At 58.8% G+C, this 24,264-nt stretch overlaps 4 protein-coding genes across 17 annotated transcripts in view; 2 read left to right on the top strand and 2 right to left on the bottom strand.

The window, feature by feature from the left end:
* The window catches only part of NCAPH2 (non-SMC condensin II complex subunit H2), a 16,699-nt gene extending 5,229 nt beyond the window's left edge, over window positions 1-11,470 (top strand). Inside the window, exons 2-20 of one of the 5 annotated variants that reach the window (XM_003905755.4) lie at window positions 3,318-3,419; window positions 4,276-4,331; window positions 4,426-4,510; window positions 4,590-4,658; window positions 4,822-4,901; window positions 4,982-5,124; window positions 5,498-5,581; window positions 6,040-6,170; window positions 7,731-7,802; window positions 8,231-8,297; window positions 8,420-8,527; window positions 8,665-8,718; window positions 8,859-8,929; window positions 9,021-9,114; window positions 9,206-9,277; window positions 9,379-9,428; window positions 9,528-9,629; window positions 9,724-9,873; window positions 9,942-11,470. In XM_003905755.4, coding sequence (XP_003905804.1) covers window positions 3,318-3,419; window positions 4,276-4,331; window positions 4,426-4,510; window positions 4,590-4,658; window positions 4,822-4,901; window positions 4,982-5,124; window positions 5,498-5,581; window positions 6,040-6,170; window positions 7,731-7,802; window positions 8,231-8,297; window positions 8,420-8,527; window positions 8,665-8,718; window positions 8,859-8,929; window positions 9,021-9,114; window positions 9,206-9,277; window positions 9,379-9,428; window positions 9,528-9,629; window positions 9,724-9,873; window positions 9,942-10,082 — 1,731 coding nt within the window. In that variant the 3' untranslated portion in view covers window positions 10,083-11,470. Of the gene's footprint in view, window positions 1-3,317; window positions 3,420-4,275; window positions 4,332-4,425; window positions 4,511-4,589; window positions 4,659-4,821; window positions 4,902-4,981; window positions 5,125-5,497; window positions 5,582-6,039; window positions 6,171-7,730; window positions 7,803-8,230; window positions 8,298-8,419; window positions 8,528-8,664; window positions 8,719-8,858; window positions 8,930-9,020; window positions 9,115-9,205; window positions 9,278-9,378; window positions 9,429-9,527; window positions 9,630-9,723 lie in introns of all 5 variants that reach the window. The other 4 variants (XM_009217610.3, XR_002515438.2, XR_002515439.2 and 1 more) reach the window with 4 other exon arrangements.
* Window positions 10,276-16,616, bottom strand: LOC101005875 (thymidine phosphorylase). 7 transcript variants are annotated; one of them, XM_031656131.1, is made up of 10 exons: window positions 16,476-16,616; window positions 16,092-16,312; window positions 15,732-15,934; window positions 15,195-15,293; window positions 14,260-14,389; window positions 13,851-13,969; window positions 13,262-13,424; window positions 12,690-13,165; window positions 12,111-12,607; window positions 10,276-11,132 (listed from the first exon to the last, which is right to left on the bottom strand). In XM_031656131.1, exons 2-10 carry the CDS (start codon window positions 16,300-16,302, stop codon window positions 10,319-10,321), a joined length of 2,712 nt encoding a protein of 903 aa, XP_031511991.1. In that variant the 5' UTR covers window positions 16,303-16,312; window positions 16,476-16,616; the 3' UTR covers window positions 10,276-10,318. The 7 variants fall into 7 exon arrangements, with proteins under 7 accessions (XP_031511991.1, XP_031511992.1, XP_031511993.1 ...); XM_031656132.1 differs by having other exon boundaries at window positions 16,092-16,324; window positions 16,476-16,592; XM_003905757.5 differs by lacking the exon at window positions 10,276-11,132 and having other exon boundaries at window positions 12,441-12,607; window positions 12,690-12,830; window positions 12,935-13,165.
* Window positions 16,150-24,264, top strand: LOC116270713 (translation initiation factor IF-2-like). The gene is made up of 2 exons (XM_031656138.1): window positions 16,150-17,026; window positions 23,898-24,264. The coding sequence occupies exons 1-2, from the start codon at window positions 16,321-16,323 to the stop codon at window positions 24,164-24,166; spliced, it is 975 nt and encodes a 324-aa protein (XP_031511998.1). The 5' UTR covers window positions 16,150-16,320; the 3' UTR covers window positions 24,167-24,264.
* On the bottom strand, window positions 16,967-19,536 carry ODF3B (outer dense fiber of sperm tails 3B). Of its 4 annotated transcripts, XM_003905759.5 has the most exons (7): window positions 19,035-19,536; window positions 18,514-18,656; window positions 18,116-18,319; window positions 17,738-17,842; window positions 17,484-17,605; window positions 17,260-17,400; window positions 16,967-17,108 (listed from the first exon to the last, which is right to left on the bottom strand). In XM_003905759.5, the coding sequence occupies exons 2-7, from the start codon at window positions 18,620-18,622 to the stop codon at window positions 17,028-17,030; spliced, it is 762 nt and encodes a 253-aa protein (XP_003905808.1). In that variant the 5' UTR covers window positions 18,623-18,656; window positions 19,035-19,536; the 3' UTR covers window positions 16,967-17,027. The 4 variants fall into 4 exon arrangements, with proteins under 4 accessions (XP_003905808.1, XP_031511996.1, XP_031511995.1 ...); XM_031656136.1 differs by having other exon boundaries at window positions 16,971-17,108; window positions 17,484-17,842; XM_031656135.1 differs by having other exon boundaries at window positions 16,971-17,108; window positions 17,484-17,842; window positions 18,514-19,050.

The raw sequence follows: 24,264 nt of genomic DNA, 5'->3' as shown, positions 1-24,264 counted from the left end.
GGTGGCCGGGTGCGGTGGCTCAAGCCTGTAATCCCAGCACTTTGGGAGGCCGAGACGGGCGGATCACGAGGTCAGGAGATCGAGACCATCCTGGCTAACACGGTGAAACCCCGTCTCTACTGAAAATACAAAAAACTAGCCGGGCGAGGTGGCAGCGCCTGTAGTCCCAGCTACTCGGGAGGCTGAGGTAGGAGAATGGCGTGAACCCGGGAGGCAGAGCTTGCAGTGAGCTGAGATCCGGCCACTGCACTCCAGCCTGGGCAACAGAGCGAGACTCCGTCTCAAAAAAAAAAAAAAAAAAAAAAAATGTTCCGGGTGGAGGAAACCTGGCGTTGGCAGGTTTGGAGTTTTTACAAAAATTAGCCGGGTGCCTATAAGTCCAGCTACTCAGGAAGCTCAGGCAGGGAGAATTACTTGAACCCGGGAGGGGGAGGTGGCAGTGAGCTGAGATTGCACCCCTGCATTCCAGCTTGGGTGACAGAGTAAGACTCTGTCTCAGAAAACAAAACGAAACAAAACGGAAGGTTCTGAGTTGGGAGTACAGAGCAGAGGAGGGCAGGCAGCTGGAGAGGGAGGCTGGCCAGCATGGAGGCCTCCCTCTGGCTCCATTTAAGATTTTGGGTTTTTCCTGCCACTCTTACGAAAAACTCAAAATCCTAAACAGAGGCACTGAGCAGAGTGTGGAGAGTGGATGTGAGGGGAGCGAAGGGCAGGAGGAGCCCTGTCAGTGCAGAAGCAAAAGGGGAGGTGGTGGGGCCAGAATGGGGATGACTATGGAGAGGAACCCCTGGGTTTCTGGGCAGGTGGGTTGGGGGGTATCTGGAGTTCAGTGTGGATGCATTCAGTGTGAATCTTGGTGAAGACATCCAAGCAATGTTTGAAGAAGGCAGCTGGACGTGTGGGTTTGGGCTCAGATGGCAGATCCAACCTGCGGAGGTGAGAAGACAAATGAGGCCCGGTGTCCTGGGAGTGGGCAAGCCGGCCGGGCTGAGGGTCACTGGAGAGAAGGGCCACCTCTGCAGCTCGGCTTCCAGGCCGCCATCTCCTCCATGTTCCCTTCTTTCTGGGCCAGCTCTTCAGGTCCTGAACACCCCCAGGGTCCTCACACTCCGTAGACAGCCATGCTGCTGTTTCCTCTCCCTTCCTCCCAGATCCGACAAACACCCTTTATCCTTCAAGAGCTATGGAAGTGACTCCCCTTGGGGATGGCTTCCCAGCCTTTCCCCCTCTTCGTGCTACCATGGTGCCCGAAATCTTGCCTGTCCCCAGCACACTGCATGCTTTGGCCATGTTTAGATCATGCTCATTTTCCTGAAGAGATGTGTCCAGTCTCAGCTAGCTGCCTTCATGTTCCCTTCATCTGTCTGGTGAGCCTCTGCGTTTTCCAGGCTTAGCTTTGACATTACCTATGCATGTGTTAATCAGATATTTACTGGGCACCGGGGTCGGGCACTGAACAGAAGGCTGGAATTACACTAATGCTGCTCACAGTTCACTAAGGGACACGATCACACTAATGGAGCTGCACGGAGGCCCCAGGAATGGAGGGGCTCTGAAAAAGAGTTTGCATGGGGACAGTTGGGGGTGGGCATTCCAGGCAGATGGAAATGCAAAATTGAAGAGCTGGAAAGACGCACAGGGGCTTCAAAGTGTCGTTTGTGGCTGGGCGCGGTGGCGCATGCCTGTGATCCCCGTGCTTTGGGAGGCTGAGGCAGGAGGATCGCTGGAGGCCAGGAGTTTGAGACCAGCCTGGGCAACAGAGAGACCCTGTCTCTACAAAAACTTTTTTTTTTTTTTTTTTTTTTTTTGAGACGGAGTCTCGCTCAAAGCCGCCATACCAGCCTGTTTTGTTTTGTTTTGTTTTGTTTGAGTGTCATTTGCTGAGAAGGAATACCAACGAGCCACAGCGTTGGGGAAGATCTTGGGTTAAGTATAAGTAAAGTGTTTGGGGACATTTGAATGTACTCGCCCAGGTTGGAGTGCAGTGGCACGATCTCCGATCTCCGCTTACTGCAAGCTCCGCCTCTTGGGTTCACGCCATTCTCCTCCCTCAGCCTCCCGAGTAGCTGAGTAGCTGGGACTACTGGCGCCCCCCACCACTCCCGGCTAATTTTTTGTAGTTTTAGTAGAGAGAGGGTTTCACTGTGTTAGCCAGGATGGTCTCAATCTCCTGACCTCATGATCTGCCCGCCTCGGCCTTCCAAAGTGCTGGGATTACAGGCCTGAGCCACTGTGCCCGGCCTTTTTTTTTTTTTTTTTTAGACGGAGTCTTGCTCTGTCGCTCAGGCTGGAGTGCAGTGGCGCGATCTCGGCTCACTGCAAGCTCTGCCTCCGGGGTTCACGCCATTCTCCTGCCTCAGCCTCTCAAGTAGCTGGGACTACAGGCGCCCGCCACCACGCCCGGCTCATTTTTTGTATTTTTAGCAGAGATGGGGTTTCACCGTGTTAGCCAGGATGGTCTCGATCTCGTGACCTCATGATCCGCCTGCCTCAGCCTCCTAAAGTGCTGGGATTACAGGCTTGAGCCACCGCGCCTGGCCTTTTGTTTTTTCTAAGTGTCGTTTGCTGAGAAGGAATACAGATGAGCCAGCGTTGGGGAGGATCTTGGGTTAAGTATGGAAGTGAAGTGTTTGGGGACATTTGAATGTACTCTGCAGCCAGCTGTGAATGCAGCCCCAGAGTTGAGGAGAGAGCTGGTCAGGATGGGTTTGGGGCTCGTTGGCTCATGGTTGGCAGCTTGGGCATGGGATGAAGGAATGTGCATGGCGGGGGCTGCATGGGAAGAAGAGAGGCTGAGGGTGGAATGCCTGGGACACTGACATTTAAGGGGTGACAGGAGCTGGGGCTCCGGGAGGCTGAGGGGGGCAGAGGAAGGATAATGATTAATCCGTAACTGTTTCCTGAGTTCTCTGCCCAAAGGATGGAAACCTCAGCATTTTGTCTCTGCTTTTCTTACCCCTGAGGTTTCCTTTTCTTCTCTGTGTCAGGGGTCTTCCTGCTGGAGCCTGTCAGCTTATGGCGCCTTGTGGAGGCGGCGCCTTGTGGAGTGAGCCGCTGTGCTGCCCTGGTTGTTTGCAGACAGTGTGCCCTGGGGGCCTTCCACTTCCAAAACAGGTTTTTGTTATAGGAAGTAGGAGGAAACACGGAGACCTGTCTGTCCACCCAAATACCAGGGACAACCGGGGAGCCCACAGCAGAGCTCGCGCTACCCGTCTCAGGAGGTGCTGGGCAGAGACCAATGATGGGTGGGGCTGCCCTGGAAGCAGCAAGTGCAGACTGGGCCTTGGATTCCCCCGCCCTTGTGTTGTTTCTTGCAGCTGGATCAGATCTGCATTTCTTTTGACGAAGGCAAGACCACAATGAACTTCATTGAGGCAGCGTTGTTGATCCAGGGCTCTGCCTGCGTCTACAGTAAGAAGGTGGGCCCTGCTTGACGCTGGTCTTGGCATTTCGGTGGCCAGTGGGACCGCAGTCAGTTCTTCTGGGGCAGGCGCAGTGGTCATCCCGTCTGTGACCTACCTCCCTCTCTCCTCAGGTCTCAGCCACTTCCTCGGCACCTTCCAACACCAAGAACTCTTTTTAATTTTAAATCGCACAGCCAGGCAGGGAGGGTCTTGTGTGCTGTTGGGCTCTGTTGTCTTGGGGGAATGACACCTGCTGTGTGCACTTGGGCACAGTCCAGGGTGCCCCATGCACCCACCTTACCCTTCCCCATCCTCTACTTGTGGGTGCTTCATTGTCAGCACCTCAAAAATCCGCAGCCACTACCCTCATGGTTCTGTGGAGGAGGAGTACAGGAAGTGGGTGAAGGACTGTGTCCTGCAGGCCCTGTGGCGGCTGGAGCTGGGACAGGGCAGGGCCAGGACATGAGGAGGAGGAACTAGGGTGATGCTGGCAGGAGCACATGGGCGGAGGAGCAGCAGGGCTACAGGCCATCGGCAGAGTGGGTGCCAAGCACGAGGGGCCTGGCCACCAAGGGCTGTGTGAGGCATACTGTGGGCACCGCACTGCCGTCAAGGTCACCCGTTGAGAAGGCCATGCTTGGCGGCTGCGTGGAACATAGCAGGCAGGGGAGAGATGTGGGTGGCCTCAGCTGGTAAAGTAATTCTCATGAGATTCATGGTTTGATTTGAGAATTAAGTTTTGGAACCAAAATTGGTTTCTTGTACTGGAGGTTTGGTGGTAGTGGCCAGGCCTCGTGGAGGGCACCGCTGGGAAGGCCTTGGGGGTGGGCCCCTCCTTTCTGGGTCCTCACTGCCTGCGTCTGGTCACCAGGTGGAATACCTCTACTCACTCGTCTACCAGGCCCTTGATTTCATCTCTGGAAAGAGGTGAGTTCTGGAGCCACTCACTGTGCTGCCCTGCATGTGGCCAGGGAGGCCCCCGCAGCTTCTGGGATGCCCATGGGATACTTTTCTCTCTCAGGCGGGCCAAGCAGCTCTCTTCGGTGCAGGAGGACAGGGCCAATGGGGATGCCAGCTCTGGGGCCCCCCAGGAGGCAGAGAATGAGGTGAGTTTCTTGGGCACGTGGTCCCCGCCCACTGTGTGTTTGCCTGGGCTCGGCCCCCATGAGCTCTGTCTCCCTCCAGTTCCTGTCGCTGGATGACTTCCCTGACTCCCGGACTAACGTGGATCTCAAGAACGATCAGGCGCCCAGCGTGAGTCCTGGCCTGGCCCCTCTTAGGTTGGGGCGAGGTCAGCACTTTCCCTGGGGCTGTGTTGAGCTGATAGGGTGTGAGAAGGTGTCACTGCCCTGTGTGGGCTCTGTTCTCCACTGGAGTGGAAGGATGCCTGGCTCACCCACCCTCGGCCTCCATGCAGGAGGTCCTCATCATCCCCCTCCTGCCCATGGCCCTGGTGGCCCCTGATGAAGTGGAGAAGAACAACAATCCCCTGTACAGGTAGGGATCTGAGCCCAGCGACGGCGAGGGAGGCCTGCCTGGGAAGGGTCTCTACAGCAGGCGTGTTTTCGCCCGCACAGCCGTCAGGGTGAGGTCCTGGCCAGCCGGAAGGATTTCAGGATGAACACGTGCGTTCCCCACCCCAGAGGGGCTTTCATGTTGGAGCCAGAGGGCATGTCCCCCGTGGAGCCAGCAGGCGCTTCCATGCCAAGGACCCAGAAGGGTGAGGGCTTGGATGCGGGGGCTTGGTGGGAAGGAAGGGAGGGGGAGGGTCTTCTGGGTGGACTCTCGTGGGGTGCCCTGTGCTTGCCACCTCTGGTCTTGGGAGCTCCCTCTCTCTGGGTGCCCGCTCCAGTCTAGACAGGTTGGCTGGTGCTCATCCCACCCGTCTGCTGTGCCTTGATTACAAGTTAACATGGTCTCAGTGCCAGGGACCTGGTGCCTGGCTCAGGGCCCTGCTGTGTTCCCCCAGCCCAAGGCCTGGAGTCTGCAGGACTCTGCCCTTCTGCTGGCCCCTTGGAGGGGCTTGTTGAACACCAGGCAGGGACCAGCCTGGAGAGGGGCTGGGCTGACCTTGTCCAATCCCTGTCTCCCAGATGCCGGGAGGACTGAGGAGCAACCAATGGAAGTTTCCGTGTGCCGGAGCCCTGTCCCAGCACCTGGCTTCTCCCAGGACCCAGGTGAGAAGAAAGCTCCCTGGTGGGACTGGCATGGCCGCCAAAGAGGGGACCAGGGAGGCAGCTCTCAGTGGACAGGGGTCCAAGGCGCTGCTGTCAGCTGCCAGCCTCACACCCCTTCCATGGCCCACGGGAATGAGGCCTCGCCCCGGGGAAGCAGCCACAGCCCCTGGCCTTACCTAAGCCTCAGCCCGTCTTGGTTCACTGACTGCCGTCTGCCTTCCTGGGTGTCCTCTCTGGGCAGATGTGGATGGCTGCATTTAAAGAGGAACATTTGCCAAGAAATAAAATGAACCAAACAGAGCACAGCACACTAGCATGACGAGGAGGGTGCAAGGCACCTGCTGAATGCTCTGGGTTCCGTGACTAAAGCTGAGGGAGGAAGTAGCCGTCAGGGTCCCTCTGGTGCCGTCTGGTCTCGACATTCCTTGGAGCTGATCACTCTCTTGCTCCCTGTCCAGGCACCTCTCCAGAAGGCCCGACGCCCCTGGGCGGGGGTGAGGACGAGGATGCAGAGGAGGCAGTAGACCTTCCTGAGGCCTCGGCCCCCAAGGCCACTCTGGAGCCCGAGGAGCCCAGGAGCCCGCAGCAGGTGGGACCCACATGGAGGCCTGCAGAGCCTGAGCTGTGAACTGGGCAACCCTGGCTCTGGGGCTGAGTCAGCTTGCACAAGGAGGGCAGTGCTATGGCCTTGGCCCCAGGCCATTGGTCTGGGGCAGAAGCCCATCCGTCTTGCAGCCCGTCCTGCAGCCAGCCCTTTGGAACGGCAGCTTCTGTGTTCCTCCCCTCTCTGGACAGAACTGATGATCTTCAGAGTAGTGGGCTGGCGTCCAAGGGTTTGGGCCCTGCCGAGCTCACAGCTACCTGGGATGGCCGCTGGTCGCCGAGGCGCCTCTTCTGCAGTTGGGCTGGTAGGAGGGGGTGTCTGGAGGCCATTGCTGCCTCCCTCAACCCCCAGGGTCAACTATACGCAGTCTAGAGCCAAGAAATCCGTTTTATTTATTAAAGCAGAAAATCAACCCGATGCATACAGAGGAAATGCTAATGTTTCTTCACTCTGGTTGGTCGATGACATGGATATTTGTCATATTCTATTCGTTTTTCTTAGTTTTGAAGAAGAGTACCCCGTGACCACTGTTTGTGTTTTTTTGTTTTTTTTTTTTTTTTTTCGAGACAGAGTCTCGCTCTGTCACCCAGGCTGGAGTTCTGTGGTGCGATCTTGGCTCACTACAAGCTCCGCCTCCTGGGTTCACGCCATTCCTGCCTCAGCCTCCCGAGTAGCTGGGTCTACAGTCGCCTGCCACCATGCCCGGCATCCACCCGCCTTGGCCTCCCAAAGTGCTGGGATTACAGGCATGAGCCACGGCGTCCGGCCCACTGTTTGTGTTTTAAAGTTTTTCTTCGGGTTTTTGTTTTAATGCCCCCAGAGAGTACTAGCAGGGTTTTTTTGTTTGTTTTTGAGACAGGGTCTTGCTCTGTTGCCCAGGGTAGAGTGCAGTGGCCTGATCTTGGCTCACTGCAGCCTTGACCCTCTCTAGGCTCAGGTGATCCTTCCACCTCAGCCTCCCGAGTAGCTGGGACTATAGGTGCGTGCCACCACGCCCGGCTAATTTTCGTATTTTTTGTAGAGACGGGGTCTCACTACGTTGCCCAGGCTGGTCTGGAACTCCTTGCTCAAACGATCTGCCTGCCTTGGCCTCCCAAAGCACTGGGATTACGGGCGTGAGCCACTGTGTCTGGCCCCTGTAGGATTTTTCTTTTTTTTTAGACAAAGTCTTGTTCTTTTGCCCAGGCTGGAGTGCAGTGGCGTGATCTTGGCTTGCTGCAACCTCTGCCTCCTGGGTTCAAGCGATTCTCCTGCCTCAGCCTCCTGAGTAGGTGGGATTACAGGTGTGCGCCACCATGCCCGGCTAATTTTTTTTGTATTTTTAGTAGAGGCGGGGTTTCACCGTGTTGGCCAGGCTGGTCTCAAACTCTTGACCTCAGGTGATCTGCCCACCTTGGCCTCCCAAAGCGCTTCGATTACAGGCATGAACCACCGTGCCCGGCCCTTGTAGAGTTCTTGATGTTGACCCAAGGTGGAGTTCCTGGGGTACCCAGAGCCTTGAGTGGAGAAAGGGGAGAAGTGGAGACCCTGTGACTGTCTTTGCAGAGTGCTGCCCTGCCCAGGAGGTACATGCTGCGGGAGCGAGAGGGGGCCCCAGAGCCTGCATCCTGCGTGAAGGTAGGAGCGTTGGGGCCCTGACCCTGGCAGGGAGGGACGGGCAGATTCGAGGACTGGCTGCCTGCCCATCATGCTCTTGCTCCTGCGGTGTTCTCAGCCTGTGGCCCTTTGCACTTGCTCTCTTAGAGACCCCCTCATGCGACTTTGGGCCCCCACCCTCCCTCGAGTGTTCCCCTCTGTGATCCAGGATTTGAGTGTGGTCGGCTCTGTCCCAGGCTGTCACCGCACTTGTTGCCTGGGCTTTGGGAGGGCGGCTGTGCACCCCCTACTTCTCCTTTGGGAGGGCGGCTGTGCACCCTCTACTCCTTTGGGAGGGAGGCTGTGCACCCCCTACTCCTTTGGGAGGGAGGCTGTGCACCCCCTACTCCTTTGGGAGGGCGGCTGTGCACCCCCTACTCCTCCAGCGCCTTCTTGTGCTCTGTGCCCAGGAGACTCCAGAGCCCTGGCAGAGCCTGGACCCCTTTGACTCCCTGGAGTCTAAGCCCTTCAAGAAAGGTAATTGGGTGGAAGATACCTCCGCTCAGGTACTCCTGGCTGGGGCATGAGGTAGGGGGGTGGGAGAGGGCTTTGCACCCTGATTGCCCAGCAGCTCTAAGACAGTCCCTGTTTGCCTCTAGGTAGGCCTTACTCTGTGCCCCCCTGTGTGGAGGAGGCTCCGGGACAGAAGCGCAAGAGGAAGGGTGCTGCCAAGCTGCAGGACTTCCACCAGTGGTACCTGGCTGCCTGTGAGTGGGTGTGCTACGCACTCCGGACCCCTGGGAGCTGGGGGCTGGGCCAGGGCCAGTGGAGGAGGATCAACGCCCTTTCCCCACTGCCGTGGGCAGCTCTTGGCCTGGTTGGTACTGACCATGTTCTCTCACAGATGCTGACCATGCTGACAGCCAGAGGCCTCGGCGAAAGGGTCCGTCCTTTGCAGGTGAGGCTGAAGTCCTCAGGGAAGACAGTTTTACTCCCCTTCCCCTACCTCTACCCCCACCTGGTGTCACCAAAGCCTTGGGTGGACTGGCACAGGGCCTGGGAAGGACAAGGGAGCCTTCACAAGGTCTTTGTCTGCAGACATGGAGGTCCTGTACTGGACACATGTGAAGGAGCAGTTGGAAACTCTCCGGAAGCTGCAGAGGAGGGAGGCAAGTCCCAACTGGTCAGCTGTGATCTAGGACTCCGTGGCGGCCCTGATGGGAGATGACAGTGCCCCTCACAGATGCTGTCTCTGGACAGGTGGCTGAGCAGTGGCTGCCGAGGGCCGAGGAGGGGCTGTGGTCTGCAGAGGAGGACCACCTGGAGGATTCTCTGGAAGACCTGGGGGCAGCAGGTGGGTGCCTGCCGGTGGGGGTGGGGCAGGGCTTGGCACCTGCTGCCAGCTGACTAGCTGCCTCTGTGCTGTCCACTCTCCCACCTCCCAGCAGATGACTTTCTAGAACCTGAGGAGTATGTGGAGCCTGAGGGAGCAGACCCCAGGGAAGCTGCTGACCTTGGTAGGTGGGCAGCGGGCTAGGAGTGCTGAGGGGCCACTGGAACTGGGGGCAGGGGAGAGTGTGGCCCCTCAGCTGCCCAGCTCACAGCTGCCCCTTCCCAGACACAGTGCCGGTGTCCCTGAGCTACGAGGAGCTGGTTCGAAGGAATGTGGTAGGCCTGGGTTAGAGAGGGACGGGGAGGGGAGAGGGATAGGTGAGAGGCGCCCAGGCCCTGCTTGGGAGGCAGTACCTCCTGCTGATCCTCTCCTAGGAGCTCTTCATCGCCACCTCCCAGAAGTTTGTCCAGGAGACAGAGCTGAGCCAGCGCATCAGGGACTGGGAGGACACAGTGCAGCCTCTGCTCCAGGAGCAGGTGAGGCGGGGTCGCTGGGAACCAGAGCTGTCTGCTGCAGGCCTGTCCCAGGCCTTGCCTCTCTCCACAGCCAACATGCTCCTCCCCTGTGCAGGAGCAGCATGTACCCTTTGACATCCACACCTATGGGGACCAGGTGGTCTCGCGGTTCCCCCAGCTCAATGAGTGGTGTCCCTTTGCGGAGCTGGTGGCTGGCCAGCCGGCCTTCGAGGTGTGTCGTTCCATGCTGGCCTCCCTGCAGCTGGTGAGTAGCCTGGGATGCGTGGGAGGGGGAGACGGTTCCCAGACCCTGCTGATGCCCCACCCCTGCAGGCCAATGACTACACAGTGGAGATCACCCAGCAGCCTGGGCTGGAGACGGCCGTGGACACCATGTCCCTGAGACTGCTCACACACCAGCGAGCCCACAAGCGCTTCCAGACCTACACTGCCCCCTCCATGGCCCAGCACTGAGTGGGGAGCACCAAGGCAGGGGTGGGGGATGTGTACTGAGGAGCCGTGCATCTGCTCCTGGCTGGCCCGGCCTAATAAAGCAGTGTTGCCATCTCATCTTCCCCCAAAAACCCTTTTACGTACACCTGCCCTGCGCAGAGAAGAGGGCTGCCTGACCTCCATGGGCTGCTGGTACAGATCACACACGCACAGATTAAATGCACCCTGTTTAATGATGGGGCCCAGGCTGCAGCGGCTTAAGACAGGACACTGCGGAAAGTTGCCATGTGCCGCCGCACACTGTCTGAGATCTGCTCAGCTGACCTGCTCCGGCCGTAGTAATCGGTGAAGAGGCCGTCAGGGTTGAGCAGGTAGATGGTAATGGAGTGGTCCACGATGTAGTCCTGGTCCTCATCCTTGGGGCCGGCACTGTAGTACACACGGTAACTGTGAGTAGCCTGGGCAATCTGTTCGGTGGAGCCGGTCAGACCCAGCAGTCTTGGGTGGAAGTCCTTGACATAGCGGGCCATGGCTTCCACATTGTCCCGCTCGGGGTCCACAGTAATGAAGACGGGCTGCACTGGAGGCAAACCAGGCTCTGCTTCCAGCTTCCGCACCACCTGCACCAGCTTCTCCAGCTCGTCTGGGCAGATGTCAGGGCAGTGAGTGAAGCCAAAGTACATCAGCACCCACTGGCCCCGGAAGTCAGCCTTGCGGCGAGCCTGGCCTTTGTGGTCCAGCAGGTGGAAGTCGCCCTGGCCCACAGCTGCCTGGCGCAGGGCTTCTATTCGCTTTTGCTGCTGCAGCCTCTCTTTTTCAGCCCTCAGGGCCAGCCAGGCCCCACCAAGTCCAGCTCCAAACAGGGCTGTGATCAACAGCCTGGTTCGAAGCCCAGGGCCCTGAGGCTGGCCCTGCCTACCTGTCTCTGCAGGGCCCTGCCTTGACAAAAACCAGGACCTCAGCTGCAGGGCCTGGCCTCCCACGGTCCCGGGGAGGACTGGGGGCTTGAGGTGAGAGAGCCTGTGCCAAGCTGTAGGGCTCCGAGTCAGCAGCAGCATGGATCTGATGCTCCTGGAAACAAGCACGGGTGTCAGGAGCCAGAAGGGAAGGCCCAGGACAGTGCCTGGGCTGCCCCTGCGACTGGAGAGACCAGTCACCCATCCGAAGGACCTAGCCCACGTTCAGGCTTAACAGGCGTTTGTCACTGCTCACCTGAGCTCAGAACACCTCCACCAAACATCCACACCTGTCACTCCTGTCCTCCACCTGGGATCACCAGCCTGTCGCCACACCTTGCCCTGCACCTCAGCAAGGTGAACCTCTTGCTGACTGAAAGCATTCCAAGTGCATGCCTTGCCTGGACTCCTAACCACGTTATCTATTTGCAATAAACCCATTTCTTAAAAGGAGGTGGGTAACTCTGGCTTGCAGTCCCTAGAGTAACCGATTCCTCCAGCACTTTCCTGTCACCTCGGGACACTTCAGCCCACCGTGGCCTCCTCCACACTCCAGGCAGAAAACCTGCACGACCTCCCCCTGGAGCTCGGACTCTGCCTCTGCCGTATTTCACCTTTCCTGGCAGAGACGCACGACACTTCCACCGCCACAAAACCCCACCCTCCTCACATCCAGGCTTCCCAGCAGCTCCTCCGGGCTCACAGCCGACGCTCTGCCTTTGCGTTGGTGACCTTTGCGCCTTTCCCACGGGCCCCCCCGGGAGGTTTGCTAGGTGGAGGTCTCAGGACTCCTCGTCACTGCCCCCCCTCCTGCTGAGGGCACCCTCCGCCCGGGCGGTTCTGGGCTTGTCCCCTCCCCACCAAGGCCAGCGCCCTCGTGGCCAGAAAGGTCCCAGGACCACGTAAAGAGCCGCGCGAGCGCGTTAGAACTGTGCTCGGCCGCACCGAGAACACCGGTGCTAGCTGGGAGCCTCCCCCGGGCGCCCCAGCCTCGCTCCTCCCTCCAGCGCGCCCTCGGGGTGCCCCCCGCCAGCCCCGCGCCGTAGCCGGAGCTGGGAAACTATCCTGGAGTCCAGCGAGTGCCCAGGGCTACCTCCTTCCCTCCCGGTCCCGGCGTCCGCACCTCGCGGCGGGGCCGCGCGTCAGTGGACCAGTCCCCCGAGAGGCAGCGCGACCTCCAGCTCCCTGCGCTCCGCCCCGCGGGCTCCTCGCGGGCTCAGGTATCGTGGGCGCCACAAGCTCGCAGCCAGGGCGCAGGCGGTCCCCGGAGCTGCGCATGCGCAGACGGGCACGGCCGCTGACGCGCTCTCGGCGCTTGCGCGGAAGGCGGAGCCCACCGCAGGTCACGTGTTCGCCGAGACGGCCCCGCCCCCGCGGCCCCGATGCCTTCGCTCCCGCCCCGGCGAGCCAAGCACCGACAAAGTTTCGCGGCAAAGGAGCTTTATTGCTGCGGCGGCAGAACGAGCTCGGCGAAGGGCGAGGGGGGCGCGAAGGGCGCGCGGTCCGAGAGTACGAGTGCCTCCTGCAGCGCGCGGCGCTGCGGGCCGCTGAGCGCGGGGCCGTCCCGGTGCACGCGGAGCCAGGGTGTCCCTGCGGAGCCAGGGGCTGTCAGAGGCCGCGCGGCCGGGACTGGGCGGGGGCGCGGGGGCAGCGGGGCGGGGGCGGCGCTCACCACGGCGCAGCCTCTGACCCACGTCGACCAGCAGTTCGGCGCCCACCCCCAGGCGGAGCGGCTCCCCAGCGCGGCTGCGCCCGGCCCCGAGCTCGTGCAGCACCAGCGCCAGCGGCAGCGCCCGGACCAGCTCCACGGTGCCTGCGGGGAGAGGGGCTGGGACGCGCGGGCTCGGGAAGGGGCGGGGGCTCGGGAAGGGAAGGGGATGGCGGAGGCGGGATGACGAGGACTCCCCCGACGCTCACCATCCGCGGGCGCCAGCAGCTCCTCCTGCTCCTGGGCGCGAGGCAGCAGCTGCCGGCGCTCTGCGGGGCTCCCGGAGCACAGGGCTCGGGCCAGACCGGGATCCACGCCCTGCGCCGCCAGCATCCGCTCGAAGCGGCCAAGGGCCGAGCCGTCGTCCAGCGCCGCAGCCACCCGGGCAGCGCCCTGGGCCTGAGTCCCCGCGTGTCCGCTGAGCCAGAGCAGGGCGCCCCCTGCGGGTGGGGACGGGGCTTAGGCGCGGCCCGGCCAGGGCAGCCCCGGCGGGAAGCACCCCCCTCCGCCGCTCCCCTGCGCCCCGTCCCCCTCACCGAGCGTGGTCACCAGGTCCCTCAAGTCTGGCGGGCCTGCGCCGTCCATGCAGAGCAGCGCCTCCTCCACCTCCAGGGCGTTGCCCACGTAGCGGCCCAGGGGCTTGTCCATGGCGGTCAGCGCTGCCGCGACCCGAAGCCCTAGGCTGGCTCCCACACCAACCTACCGAGACGAGGCTCAGCGCGGACCCCACATGGCGGGGCGTCCTGCAGCCCATTCTTTGTCGAACTCCAGCCCCTGCTGCACCCTGGGTTGCCAGCCCGCCAGGATGAAGTCAGGGAAGGGTTGGGGTGGGGAACAGAAACGAGTGAAGTGCCACACCTCGCCATGGGGCCAGGAGGAACTTGTACTTGGCCTAGGAGAGGGACGCCACAGAGGGCCTCCCCAGGCCCAGGCTGGGCCAACCTTGACCTCTAAAGTCACAGCAGGTTGGGGGGCCGTGAGGGAGGGAGGGACTTCGGGCAGAAGAGGGTGGGACTGGGGTTAGGCAGGACTGCTGAGTGGAGGGACGCAGTGGGAACGAGAAGGGTGAAGGGTAGGCTGGGCCCGCATGAAGACGCTTCCCCAGGAAGAGGCCACACCGCTCACCAGCGTCCTTGCCAGCTCCCGGGCCTGCTCCTGGTTGGGGAAGACGGCGGCCCCTCCGAACTTAACGTCGATCACCAGAGCAGACAGCCCCTCCACGAGCTTCTTACTGAGGATAGAGGCTTTGGAGGCAGAGGAGGTTGGAGACAATGGAGAACCTGGAGCTTCTTGGGAGACTTGGGGGATGCCGACTTTGGGGTCAGGGGCCCTGAGCATTGAGGGTCAAGTCCCTTATGGGGGTGGCAGCACCTGGTGGGTTGTGTATCAGGCCACCTCACATGGTGGTGGTCAGGCATCTTGTGATGGGGGTAGGGGGGCACACGGTCAGGTGACACATAACTCCTAACCAGAGGACCCTGACTTGAGGTCAGGGGCCTGTAACATGCAGAAGCAGGCCATGGAGTCAGGTCACCTGTGATGAGTGGCAGGCTGTCCACGGTGGCTGTCACATCTCTGGCTGCATATAGGATTCCGTCTGCAGGGACCAGCTGCTCACTCTGACCCACGATACAGCAGCCTGCCTGCTCCAGCAGCGCTTGCATCTGGTCAAACATCCCCTATCCTCAGTGACTTCTGGCAAATGGCCAGAGCCTTTTTTTTTTTTTCCTAAGACAGAGTGTTGCTCTGTTGCCCAGGCTGGAGTGCAGTTGGCACAATTTCGGCTCATTGAGACCTTTGCCTCCTGGGCTTGAGTGATCCTCCCACCTCAGCTTCCCAGTAGCTGGGACTGCAGGTGCATACCACCACATTGGGCTTTATTTTATTTTTTCTTTTTCTTGTTTTTTAAAGATGAAGTTTTCACTATATTACCCAGGCTGGTCTCCAACTGGGCCCAAGCGATCCTCCCTCTGCCTCCCAGAGTGCTGGGACAGGGTCTCACTCTGTTGCCCAGGCTGGAGTGCAGTGGCATCATCACGGCTCACTGCAGCCTAGACCTCCCAGACTCAAGTGATCCTCCTGCCTCAGCCTCCTGAGTTGCTGGAACCACGGGTGTGCACCACTACACGCGGCTAATTTTTTTATTTTGTAGAGACAGGGTTTCGCCATGTTATCCAGGCTGGTTTTGAATGCCTGGGTTCAAGGGATCTGCCCTCCTCAGCCTCCCCAACTGCTGGGACTACAGATGTGAGCCATCGTGCCCCACCAGCCATCTATAATTTTGACCAACTCCCCGTTTTATGATCCTGATCAAAGTTCCACTGATGATTTTGGCTCAGGCCCATGAGTAACCTTAACCAGTGTCCTTATTAATGACCCTAATGATCCACCAGTGATCCTTTAGTGATTCTGGCCAGGGTCTCCAGCATCAACCTGGATCAATGACTGATCCATGCCCCACCCCCGTACCTGCTCTGGGCTCTGGGTGACATTGAATCCAGGAATAGACTCCAGCTTATCCAAGGTGCCTCCTGTGTGCCCCAGACCACGTCCGCTGATCATTGGCACCTGGTGGTCAGGGATGCTGAGTACCCTGCACAGTACCCCTCCCCCCACCTCCATGTATCCCTTCACCTTCCCTGGCTAGGACCTCAGCTGGATTTAGAAAGTATTTAAGCAGCTATAGGGGCGCCCAGCTGGTGAGGGAATGGAAAGGAAGTTTTCTCGGTTGAGAAGTGTCAGTAGGGGAGAAGGTTGGTACCCGTCCCCAGGGGAAACAAGGGGAAAGGGGTCTGAATTCCATCAGTGGATCTTTTTCCTGCTCCAGGGGGCCTGGTCTGGAGCCGGAGGGGCCCCAGGCTCTGTGCTGGGGAGCGGGGTGGGGAGAAACCTGGGTACTGTCTTGGGGGCTTTGGGCCAAGCCTGAGGTTGGGAGCTGCCTGTGGCTGGCCTGGTTGCTGCATGTGGGGTCACAGGCTCCCATGTGGGAAGGAGGTGGTTTCTAACCTTGCAGCCACACGCCGCCAGGGCAGGTGCAAGGACCAGGCTGACCTTGTCGCCTACACCCCCTGTGGAATGCTTGTCCACAAGCTGCTGCTGCCAGGCCTCTGGCCACTCCAGCTGCTGCCCCGACTGGGCCAGGGCCTGGGTCAGCACCGAGGTCTCCTCCAGATCCATGCCCTGAAGTCGGATCGCCATCAACATGGCCCCTGGTATGTGGGGGTACCCGTGAGGGTGGCAGCCCACAGCAGTGGGGCACCCTGGGGCCGGTGCTGGTAGTAGGGCGCTGTCGCACCCCCAGGGACCCATAGTCTGTTGGGCTGACCTCCCGGTCGGGGTCAGGAACGCCCAACCCTCCCCACGCACCGATCTGTGCGCCCTGTGCACTCCCGTTCACCACAGCGGCCACGAAGCCCCTGATGTCCGCTTCGCTCAAGCGGCCTCCGTCTCGCTTCATGCGGATCAGCTCCGGGAGCTGCTTGGGCTCTGGCGAGGGTTCGAGAAGTCCCTGGCTCCCTTCCCCGGAGAGGTCACCAGGCGCGGGTGGGGCTCCGGTTCCCACGGTCGAGGCCGCCATCGCTCCGGGCCTGCGGGGATGCCTGACACGTCCGGGGTCTGCGGCCTCCTGGCGTCGGTGTCTGAGCCACGTGCTCCTGTCCCGACCCTTTCCCGTGTCTCTCCGGTGTCCGCCCCTCGGTCCCGTGTCTGTGTCGCCCTTGTCCGTATCTGGCTCCCGCTTCCCGCCCGTACCTGCTCAGGGCGGCTGCCCTCGCCCGCCTGCTCCGGATCCCAGCCCAGGTACCCGGCCTCGCCCTCGGGTCGCGACCGTAGGGTTCGCGCACAGCGGTCCACTGCGGGCGGCGGGGCGGCGGCGCCCCAGGACAGCAGGCGGGTGGGGCCGCCTGGCGGGCGGGGCTCAGCAGTCACCGCCCCGGGGGAGCCTCGCGCGCCGCCCCCCTGCCGATCCCCCGGTGCCCCCGGACACGCGGGACTTCCGGGCCGTCGGGGCCCGGGGCCGTCGGCGGGAGTGACCACTGGCTGGTCCCGCGCGGCGTGGGCCTCGGGCGTCTGCGGCTCCCGAGAGTCCCCCTCCCGCCCTCGGTGGAGTCTCGACGTTCGGACGCGGCGCAGCGCTGGAGTCCCGGCCCCGCCCCGCTGCGTTCGGAGTTGGGACCCGGCCCCAGCCCCGGCTCCGCCCCTGGCCTTGCCCCAGGACGCGCAGAGAGAGAGAGAGAGAGGCGGACACGATGCGGACTCGCAGACTTTAAGCAAACAAGTGTGGGGCCGCTCCCGCCTGCCAGGTCAGGTGTCCGCGTGGGTCACCAGCGGGGCCAGGTAGTCCGAGTGTCGGATCCCGAAGCTCCAGCCGCGGGGCTTCCGTTGCTGCGGGCCCGGAGACACCACTGACCTCGCGGGGCCGGCGTCCTCTCCGCGCCGGGACCCCTGGACCCCCGGGGACCCTGATCCCATCACTCCGACCTCAGGCCCTCCCCACTCCCCTGACTCTGACCCTTGACCCTGGACTCCAGGCCACCTGGTCCACGTTGTAGGCCGCGGGCCCTGGCTTCTGAGTGTTGTCTTGGGGGAGCGAAGTCCGCGCCAGCATGGTGAACTGGGGGGCCCGGGACTTGTAGACCCCCGGGCTCACGACGTGGTAGGCGCATGGGCCTGGGGTCTGCGGGAGGGCAGAGGGTGCTGACTGCCGCCTCCGCTGCCGCGGACCAGGGACCCCTGCGTCCGCCCCGGCCCCTCCCCCACCTTGCTGAGGTCCTCGAAGAAACTGCCCGCCGCTCTGCGGCCGTAGATGGAGTAAGTTGGGGCGGAGACTTTGCCGATGACACGTGGACCCAAGAGCGAGGGCACAGTATAGGCCCCGGGACCTGGGGAGGAGGCAGGGCTCGGGGGTAGTGGGTCTCCGTGGACAGGCGCAGGGTGGTCCCAGCTCCCGGAGGGCGGTCCCCGGTTTGGAGTGGGAAGGCCCACAGTGCTGGGATGGGCCTTTCTGGCCTCACCTGGGCTCTGCTGCTCCGCCTGGACACCCCAGTTTCGGGGAGCAATGGTGTGCCGAGGCGCACTGGGGTACATCGCGTTCCCCGCTCGCTCCGGGAAGTACCTGCCTGCGGGGCGGATCAAGGGTGTGGGGGTCTGGAACTGGGTGGGGGCCTGGTGGGTACCCGAGATGGGGTCCTGGGACTAGGGGGGAATCTGAGCCACGATTTGTCAAAGCCCCGTGGGGTTCGGGGTTTGGGATTTGAGACCCGGATATGGAGGTTCCGACTATGCGGTGTTAGGGTATCTGAGTGGGACTCGGGGTTCAGGTGGGGGGTTCCCAGGTGGGCCTCCCTGGAGGCAGTTCGGCGTTGGGTGGCCAGGGTCCCGGGGGTCCTGACCAGGTCCCGGAGTGAGGAAGGGCGCTGAGCGGCGCGGGCGGCCGTAGATGGAGTAGGCGGGGGCGCCGTCGGGGCCGCGCACGGTCATGCGGGCGGGCACCAGGTGGCCGGGCCCGGGGCCGCACGTCGTCTGCTGCGTGGGGAGGCGCGCGCCGAAGGTGAAGGCCGGGGCGCGGGGCCGCGACGGGTCATGCAGGACGTAGCCTGGGAGCATCCGAGTCAGCGCCTGGCCGGGCCCAGCCCCCACCCCCGTCTGGAACACGGACCCTCCCCCGGCACAGACCCCCTCTCCCTCTAGCAGGCTCGGTTCAGCCCCGAGCGCAGACTTCCCTGGTCTCTTCCCCTTCCCTCCCCCAGGCACCGTCCCACCCCTCAATCCCGGGGCCCGCCCCTGCTACCGGTGTTGGGCGGCAGCTTGTATTTGGGCCCGGGGCCTCCGTAGTGCGCTGCGATGGGGCCGCGGGGCCGGTGTGGCCGCCAAAGGCCCACCCAGGCGTCCGAGCCCATAGCGCGGGTGGGGGGCGCTTACGGCTCGCAGCACCTGCGGACAGAAGGCGGTGGCCGCGGCCCCTCCACCCCAAATTCTTGGGGAGCGCACTTTCCCACTACCCTGGGATTAGCGCGCGGCGGGGCGGGGCCTGGTCCGTATCCCTGGCGCCAGCAAAACAAACGCGAGCTCCCTGCCCGGCTGTGTGTGGCGTGGGGCCGGCAGCGGGTCCAGGACCATCACCCGGACTCCAGGCGGGTTAGGTAGGGACGTGAGCTCGCGGGGGCCAAGTTTAGACCCAGACTTGGTGAAGGGAATCACCTGGGGGCGGGGTGGGGGCAGGAGATTTTCGTGGTGTTGGAAAGGGTGCCCCGGGGAGGGCCTGGTGTGGGGGACCCGGTGCCCCGAGGGGAGGCCCCGAGGTGCACTGACCTGTTGTGGCTCCTGTTATGGGAAAACAAAGCGACGTGGCTGGACACCCCCGCTCCGCCCCGCCCACCTCCCAGACCCCATTGTGGCCCTTTCCCGCTTCCTGGCAACCGCACTGACTGCCTACCCGCCCCAACCTGGCTCCGCCTCCCCCCTCGCCCCCACCCAGTGCGGCCGCTGGGCCTCTCCGTGGATTCTGTGGCACGGGTGGGACAGTAGGCTGAGCCCCCCCCAGAACGCTGGCCTCACCCTTACCCAAGCTTCAGTATACCCATTCTAGAACTAGGCAAATCTGCAGACAAAAGCAAGGATGGGAATAAAGGAATTGAATAATGCAAAGCACACACTCCATTTAATTATGTGTAGAGAGAGAATTTCTTGTCTATTTAAGCCCATGAAATATTCGCAAAAAACAATCATGTATTGGGCCACAAAATAATCATACAAATTGAAAAACAGATATGACACATGATTTGATTACAATCAAATACAATTCTAGGCAAACAAAATGTAAAAAAAAAAAAGGAAGAGCGCCGGGCGCGGTGGCTTACGCCTGTAATCCCAGCACTTTGGGAGGCTGAGGCGGGCGGATCACGAGGTCAGGAGATCGAGACCATCCTGGCTAACACAGTGAAACCCCGTCTCTACTAAAAATACAAAAAATTAGCCGGGTGTGGTGGCGGGCGCCTGTAGTCCCAGCCACTCGGGAGGCTGAGGCAGGAGAATGGCGTTAACCAGGGAGGTGGAGCTTGCAGTGAGCTGAGATCCGGCCACTGCACTCCAGCTTGGGTGACAGAGTGAGACACTGTCTCAGAAAAAAAAAGGAAGTGGAGAAAGAAAACTCAGCGTGGGCTGAGGCCCAGTGAGGCCTCAGTGAGGCCCATTTCAACAAAAAAACTTTAAAAATTAGCTGAGTGAGATGATGTACACCTGTAGTCCCAGCTATGGGGTCAGTGGCTGAGGTGGGAAGATCTGTTGAGTCTGGGAGTTGGATCCTGCAGTGATCTGTGATCCCGTCACTAGACTCCGGCCTGGGTGACAGAGTGAGACCTTGTCTCAAAAAAAAAAAAAAAAAGAGAGAGAGAAAGAACAGGAAGCAGGACCAAACACATATTTTGAAATTAACAAACCTTTTTTTTTTTTTTGAGACAGAGTCTCGCTCTGTTGCCCAGGCTGGAGTGCAGTGGCGGAATCTCAGCTCACTGCAAGCTCCGCCTCCCGGGGTCATGCCATTCTACTGCCTCAGCCTCCCGAGTAGCTGGGACTACAGGTGCCCGCCACCACGCCCGGCTAGTTTTTTTGTATTTTTTAGTAGAGATGGGGTTTCACTGTGTTAGCCAGGATGGTCTCGATCTCCTGACCTCGTGATCTGCCCATCTCGGCCTCCTAAAGTGCTGGGATTATAGGCTTCAGCCACCGCGCTCAGCCTGAAATTGACAAATCTTTTTTTAAAAACCGTGGATCAAAACTTGTCAGAAATAATCTGAAGTTACAAACTGTAGCAGGACGAGCCGCAGACAAAACTCCTCAGACACCTAGTTAAAGAAGGAAGGGGTTTATTGCAATTTTTATATTTCCTCCTTTTGATGAAGATCTTTCTCTGAGGCCAGGTGCAGTGGCTCATGCCTGTAATCCCGGCACTTTGGGAGGCTGAGGTGGGCGGATCACCTGAGGTCAGGAGTTGGAGACCAGCCTCGCCAACATGGTGAAACCCCGTCTCTACTAAAAATACATAAATTAACTGGGCGTGGTGGCAACCATCTGTAATGCAGCTACTTGGGAAACTGAGGCAGGGGAATCACTTGAACCTGGGAAGCGGAGGTTGCAGTGAGCCAAGATTGTGCCATTGCACTCCAGCCTGGGTGACCAAGAGAGACTCAGTCTCAAAAAAAAATTTTTTTTCTAAAGACATCACTGATCAATTATCCTGTGTAGGTTTTGATTGTCCCTTCTTGTCCAGGTTGATTTGGTGCCATGTTGGGAGAATGGCCAGCAATTTTAAGTCAGTGTCAAAACCATTTGAGCCACATTTGAGCAGCTGGAAGGAAATTTGGAAGGAGTAGCTGTTGGGTTAAGTCAGCCTTTCATTGTATCAGTCTCATAGGTGTTCGCTATCATATCAAAGTGCTGCACCCACATTATTGGTTAGCAGTTGTACTTTTGCGGAGGTTGGACAGGTGCAGGGTGTTTTGGTTTTTTGTTTTTTTTTTTTGAGATAGAGTCTCACTCTGTCGCCCAGGCTGGAGTGCAGTGGCACGATCTCGGCTCACTGCAAGCTCCACCTCCTGGGTTCACTCCATTCTCCTGCCTCAGCCTCCCGAGTAGCTGGGACTACAGGTGCCCGCCACCATGCCCAGCTAACTTTTTTGTGTGTGTATTTTTAGTAGAGACGAGGTTTCACTGTGTTAGCCAGGATGGTCTCGATCTCCTTACCCCGTGATCCACCAGCCTCGGCCTCCCAAAGTGCTGGGATTACAGGAATGAGCCACCACGCCCGGCCAGGTGCAGGGTTTTCAAAGAATCATACAGAGTAAAGTAATACGATGAACTCAGTTTGCAGAATGATTTTATTTTTATTTTATTTGATTTTATTCTATCTATCTACCTATCTATATTTTAATAGAGACACTCAGCTATTTTTATTGTTGTTGTAGAGATGAGATCTTACTTTGTTGCCCAGGCTGGTATCAAACTGACTTCAAACAATTCTCCTGCATTGGCTTCCCAAAGTTCAGGGATTACAGATGTGAGCCACTGTAGTTGTCCCTATATTTCTTAAATATAGTATAAAAATAGTATAAACTGTATGCTCTTAAATTACTTAATTTAAGTGCTTTTTTTCTTTGTGCCAATTAAATAGAGCTCTTTGTAAATTAAAATCACATATAGATATAAAGACATAAAAACGTAGACAAAACAAAGATCTTGTGGCTTTTCACTTGAGAATTTTAGTTATAAAACAGTAGGCCAGGCGCAGTGGCTCACACCTGTAATCCCAGCACTTTGGGAGGCCAAGGTAGGCGGATCACCTGAGTTCAGGAGTTCGAGACCAACCTGACCAACATGGAGAAACCCTGTCTCTGCTAAAAATACAAAAATTAGCCAGGTGTGGTGGTGCACGCATGTAATCCCAGCTACTCAGGAGGCTGAAGCAGGAGAATTGCTTGAATCCGGGAGGCGGGGGTTGCAGTGAGCCGAGATTGCACCATTGCACTTCAGCCTGGGCAACAAGAGCAAAACTCTGTCTCAAAACAAAAACAGTAAAACATAATAATATAAATTCATGGGTGTGTAAAAGGACAGTTGGATTTAAATTATATTTTTGATAAAACAGAACAAGTTAAGGTTACCTGTTCAGATGACTAAAGCTTTTCGATTTTCATTACCCTACCAGTAATCCTCTGAACAAGATGGGAAGACAAGACTGGGCGTGGTGGCTCATGCCTGTAATCGCAGCACTTTGGGAGGCCGAGGCAGGTAGATCACTTGTGGTCAGGAGTTGGAGACCAGCCTGGCCAACATGATGAAAACCCATCTCTACTAAAAATACAAAATTAACCGAGCGTAGTGGCAGGCATCTGTAATCCCAGCTACTCGGGAGGCTGAGGCAGAATTGCTTGAACCCAGGAGGTGGAGGTTGCAGTGAGCCAAGATTGCACCACTGCACTCCAGCCTGGGGAACAGAATGAGACTCCGTCACAAACAACAAACAACTCCTCAAATGAATATAAATATTTAACTCCAGTTAGATTTCCAATGTTAAAAATAGGAAAACACAAATTTAAAGTTCATATGCAAAGATGTGTTCAATTGTCAAAAAAATTCTAAAACAGGAAAAGAATAAAAGGTTCTTAGATATTAACTGTATGCGATGGTTAATTTGATGCACCAGCTTGGCTGGGCCTTGGGCGGGGGCAGCTCTTTGCATTCCTGGCCCTTCCTTGCTCCTGAAGCCTGGCCATTGCAGCATCTTTTTTTTTTTTTTTTTTTTTTGAGACGGAGTCTCTCTCTGTCGCCCAGGCTGGAGTGCAGTGGCCGGATCTCAGCTCACTGCAAGCTCTGCCTCCCGGGTTCACGCCATTTTCCTGCCTCAGCCTCCCAAGTAGCTGGGACTACAGGTGCCCACCACCTCGCCCGGCTAGTTTTTTGTATTTTTTAGTAGAGACAGGGTTTCACCGTGTTAGCCAGGATGGTCTCGATCTCCCGACCTCGTGATCTGCCCATCTCGGCCTCTCAAAGTGCTGGGATTACAGGCGTGAGCCACCACGCCTAGCCCGCAGCATCTTTCTGCATTTGCTGCTTCTGAATCCCTTTGCATCCTCTTTTCGTGACCTTGCTGTTAACGTCATCTTACTAGGCAATGATTCTCTATGTTAACGTTTTTCCTGTTCACATTCCTGGTGTGGTGGTTCCCTTCTGATTGGAACTAACTCAGGACAGAGATTTCCCGAGGCGAAGATGAGAGAGGTGGGGTGAGTGTATCAGGCAAGAACCCACTTGGGTTTAAGGTAGAAATGGATTTATGATAGGGAATATTATAGAATCACTGGATGCGTTGGTGGTATAATAGCTGACAGGTGGCCTTTGGGACTACTGAGCTTAAGAGGAGACCTGGGTAGCTGTGATTCTGAGATCAGGAACCTGCCGGGGATCCTGAGGCCGCGCCCCTGCTGCCCAGGCCTCCCTCAGCAACGGCTGAGTCTCCACAGCCCTGCCTGCCAGCAGCCTCAGCGCAGGGCGGAGGCCTCTGAGGAGTCCTTTCTGCGTTTCCCATCTTACACAACTGCACTGACTCCAACAGCCTCGCCCAGAACTCTGGCTGCAAAGGAATCTGTAAAACACAGTATTGCCTCATTTGTATTTTAGGTTCTAAAATACTGGAAAATAAACAAAAGGAGGTGAGAATGGAAGCTGAACACGATGGACCACATTCAGCGCAGTGGAAAATCAAGAGTCCTGATGTGAGCACTGCAGGCTTGAGATGTCGTCTTCCACCCAGGGAAGACGTTCATGGCAGACGCAGCGGAGAGGTCCAGGTCGGAGATGCCGACCTGCCAGGCGTGCGCAAGCCGTGGGAATGGATGGGGCCGCTTAGTGCAGGGGTCACCAAGTCCAGCCACCACCTGTTTCTGTAAATACAATTTTATTGGGGCCGGGCACGGTGGCTCACGCCTGTAATCCCAACATTTTGGGAGGCCGAGGCGGGCGGATCACAAGGTCAGGAGATCGAGAC

The sequence above is a fragment of the Papio anubis genome, chromosome 16 (assembly GCF_008728515.1).
Source record: "Papio anubis isolate 15944 chromosome 16, Panubis1.0, whole genome shotgun sequence".
NCBI lineage: Eukaryota > Metazoa > Chordata > Mammalia > Primates > Cercopithecidae > Papio > Papio anubis.
This window is presented reverse-complemented; position numbering and strand designations above follow the sequence as displayed.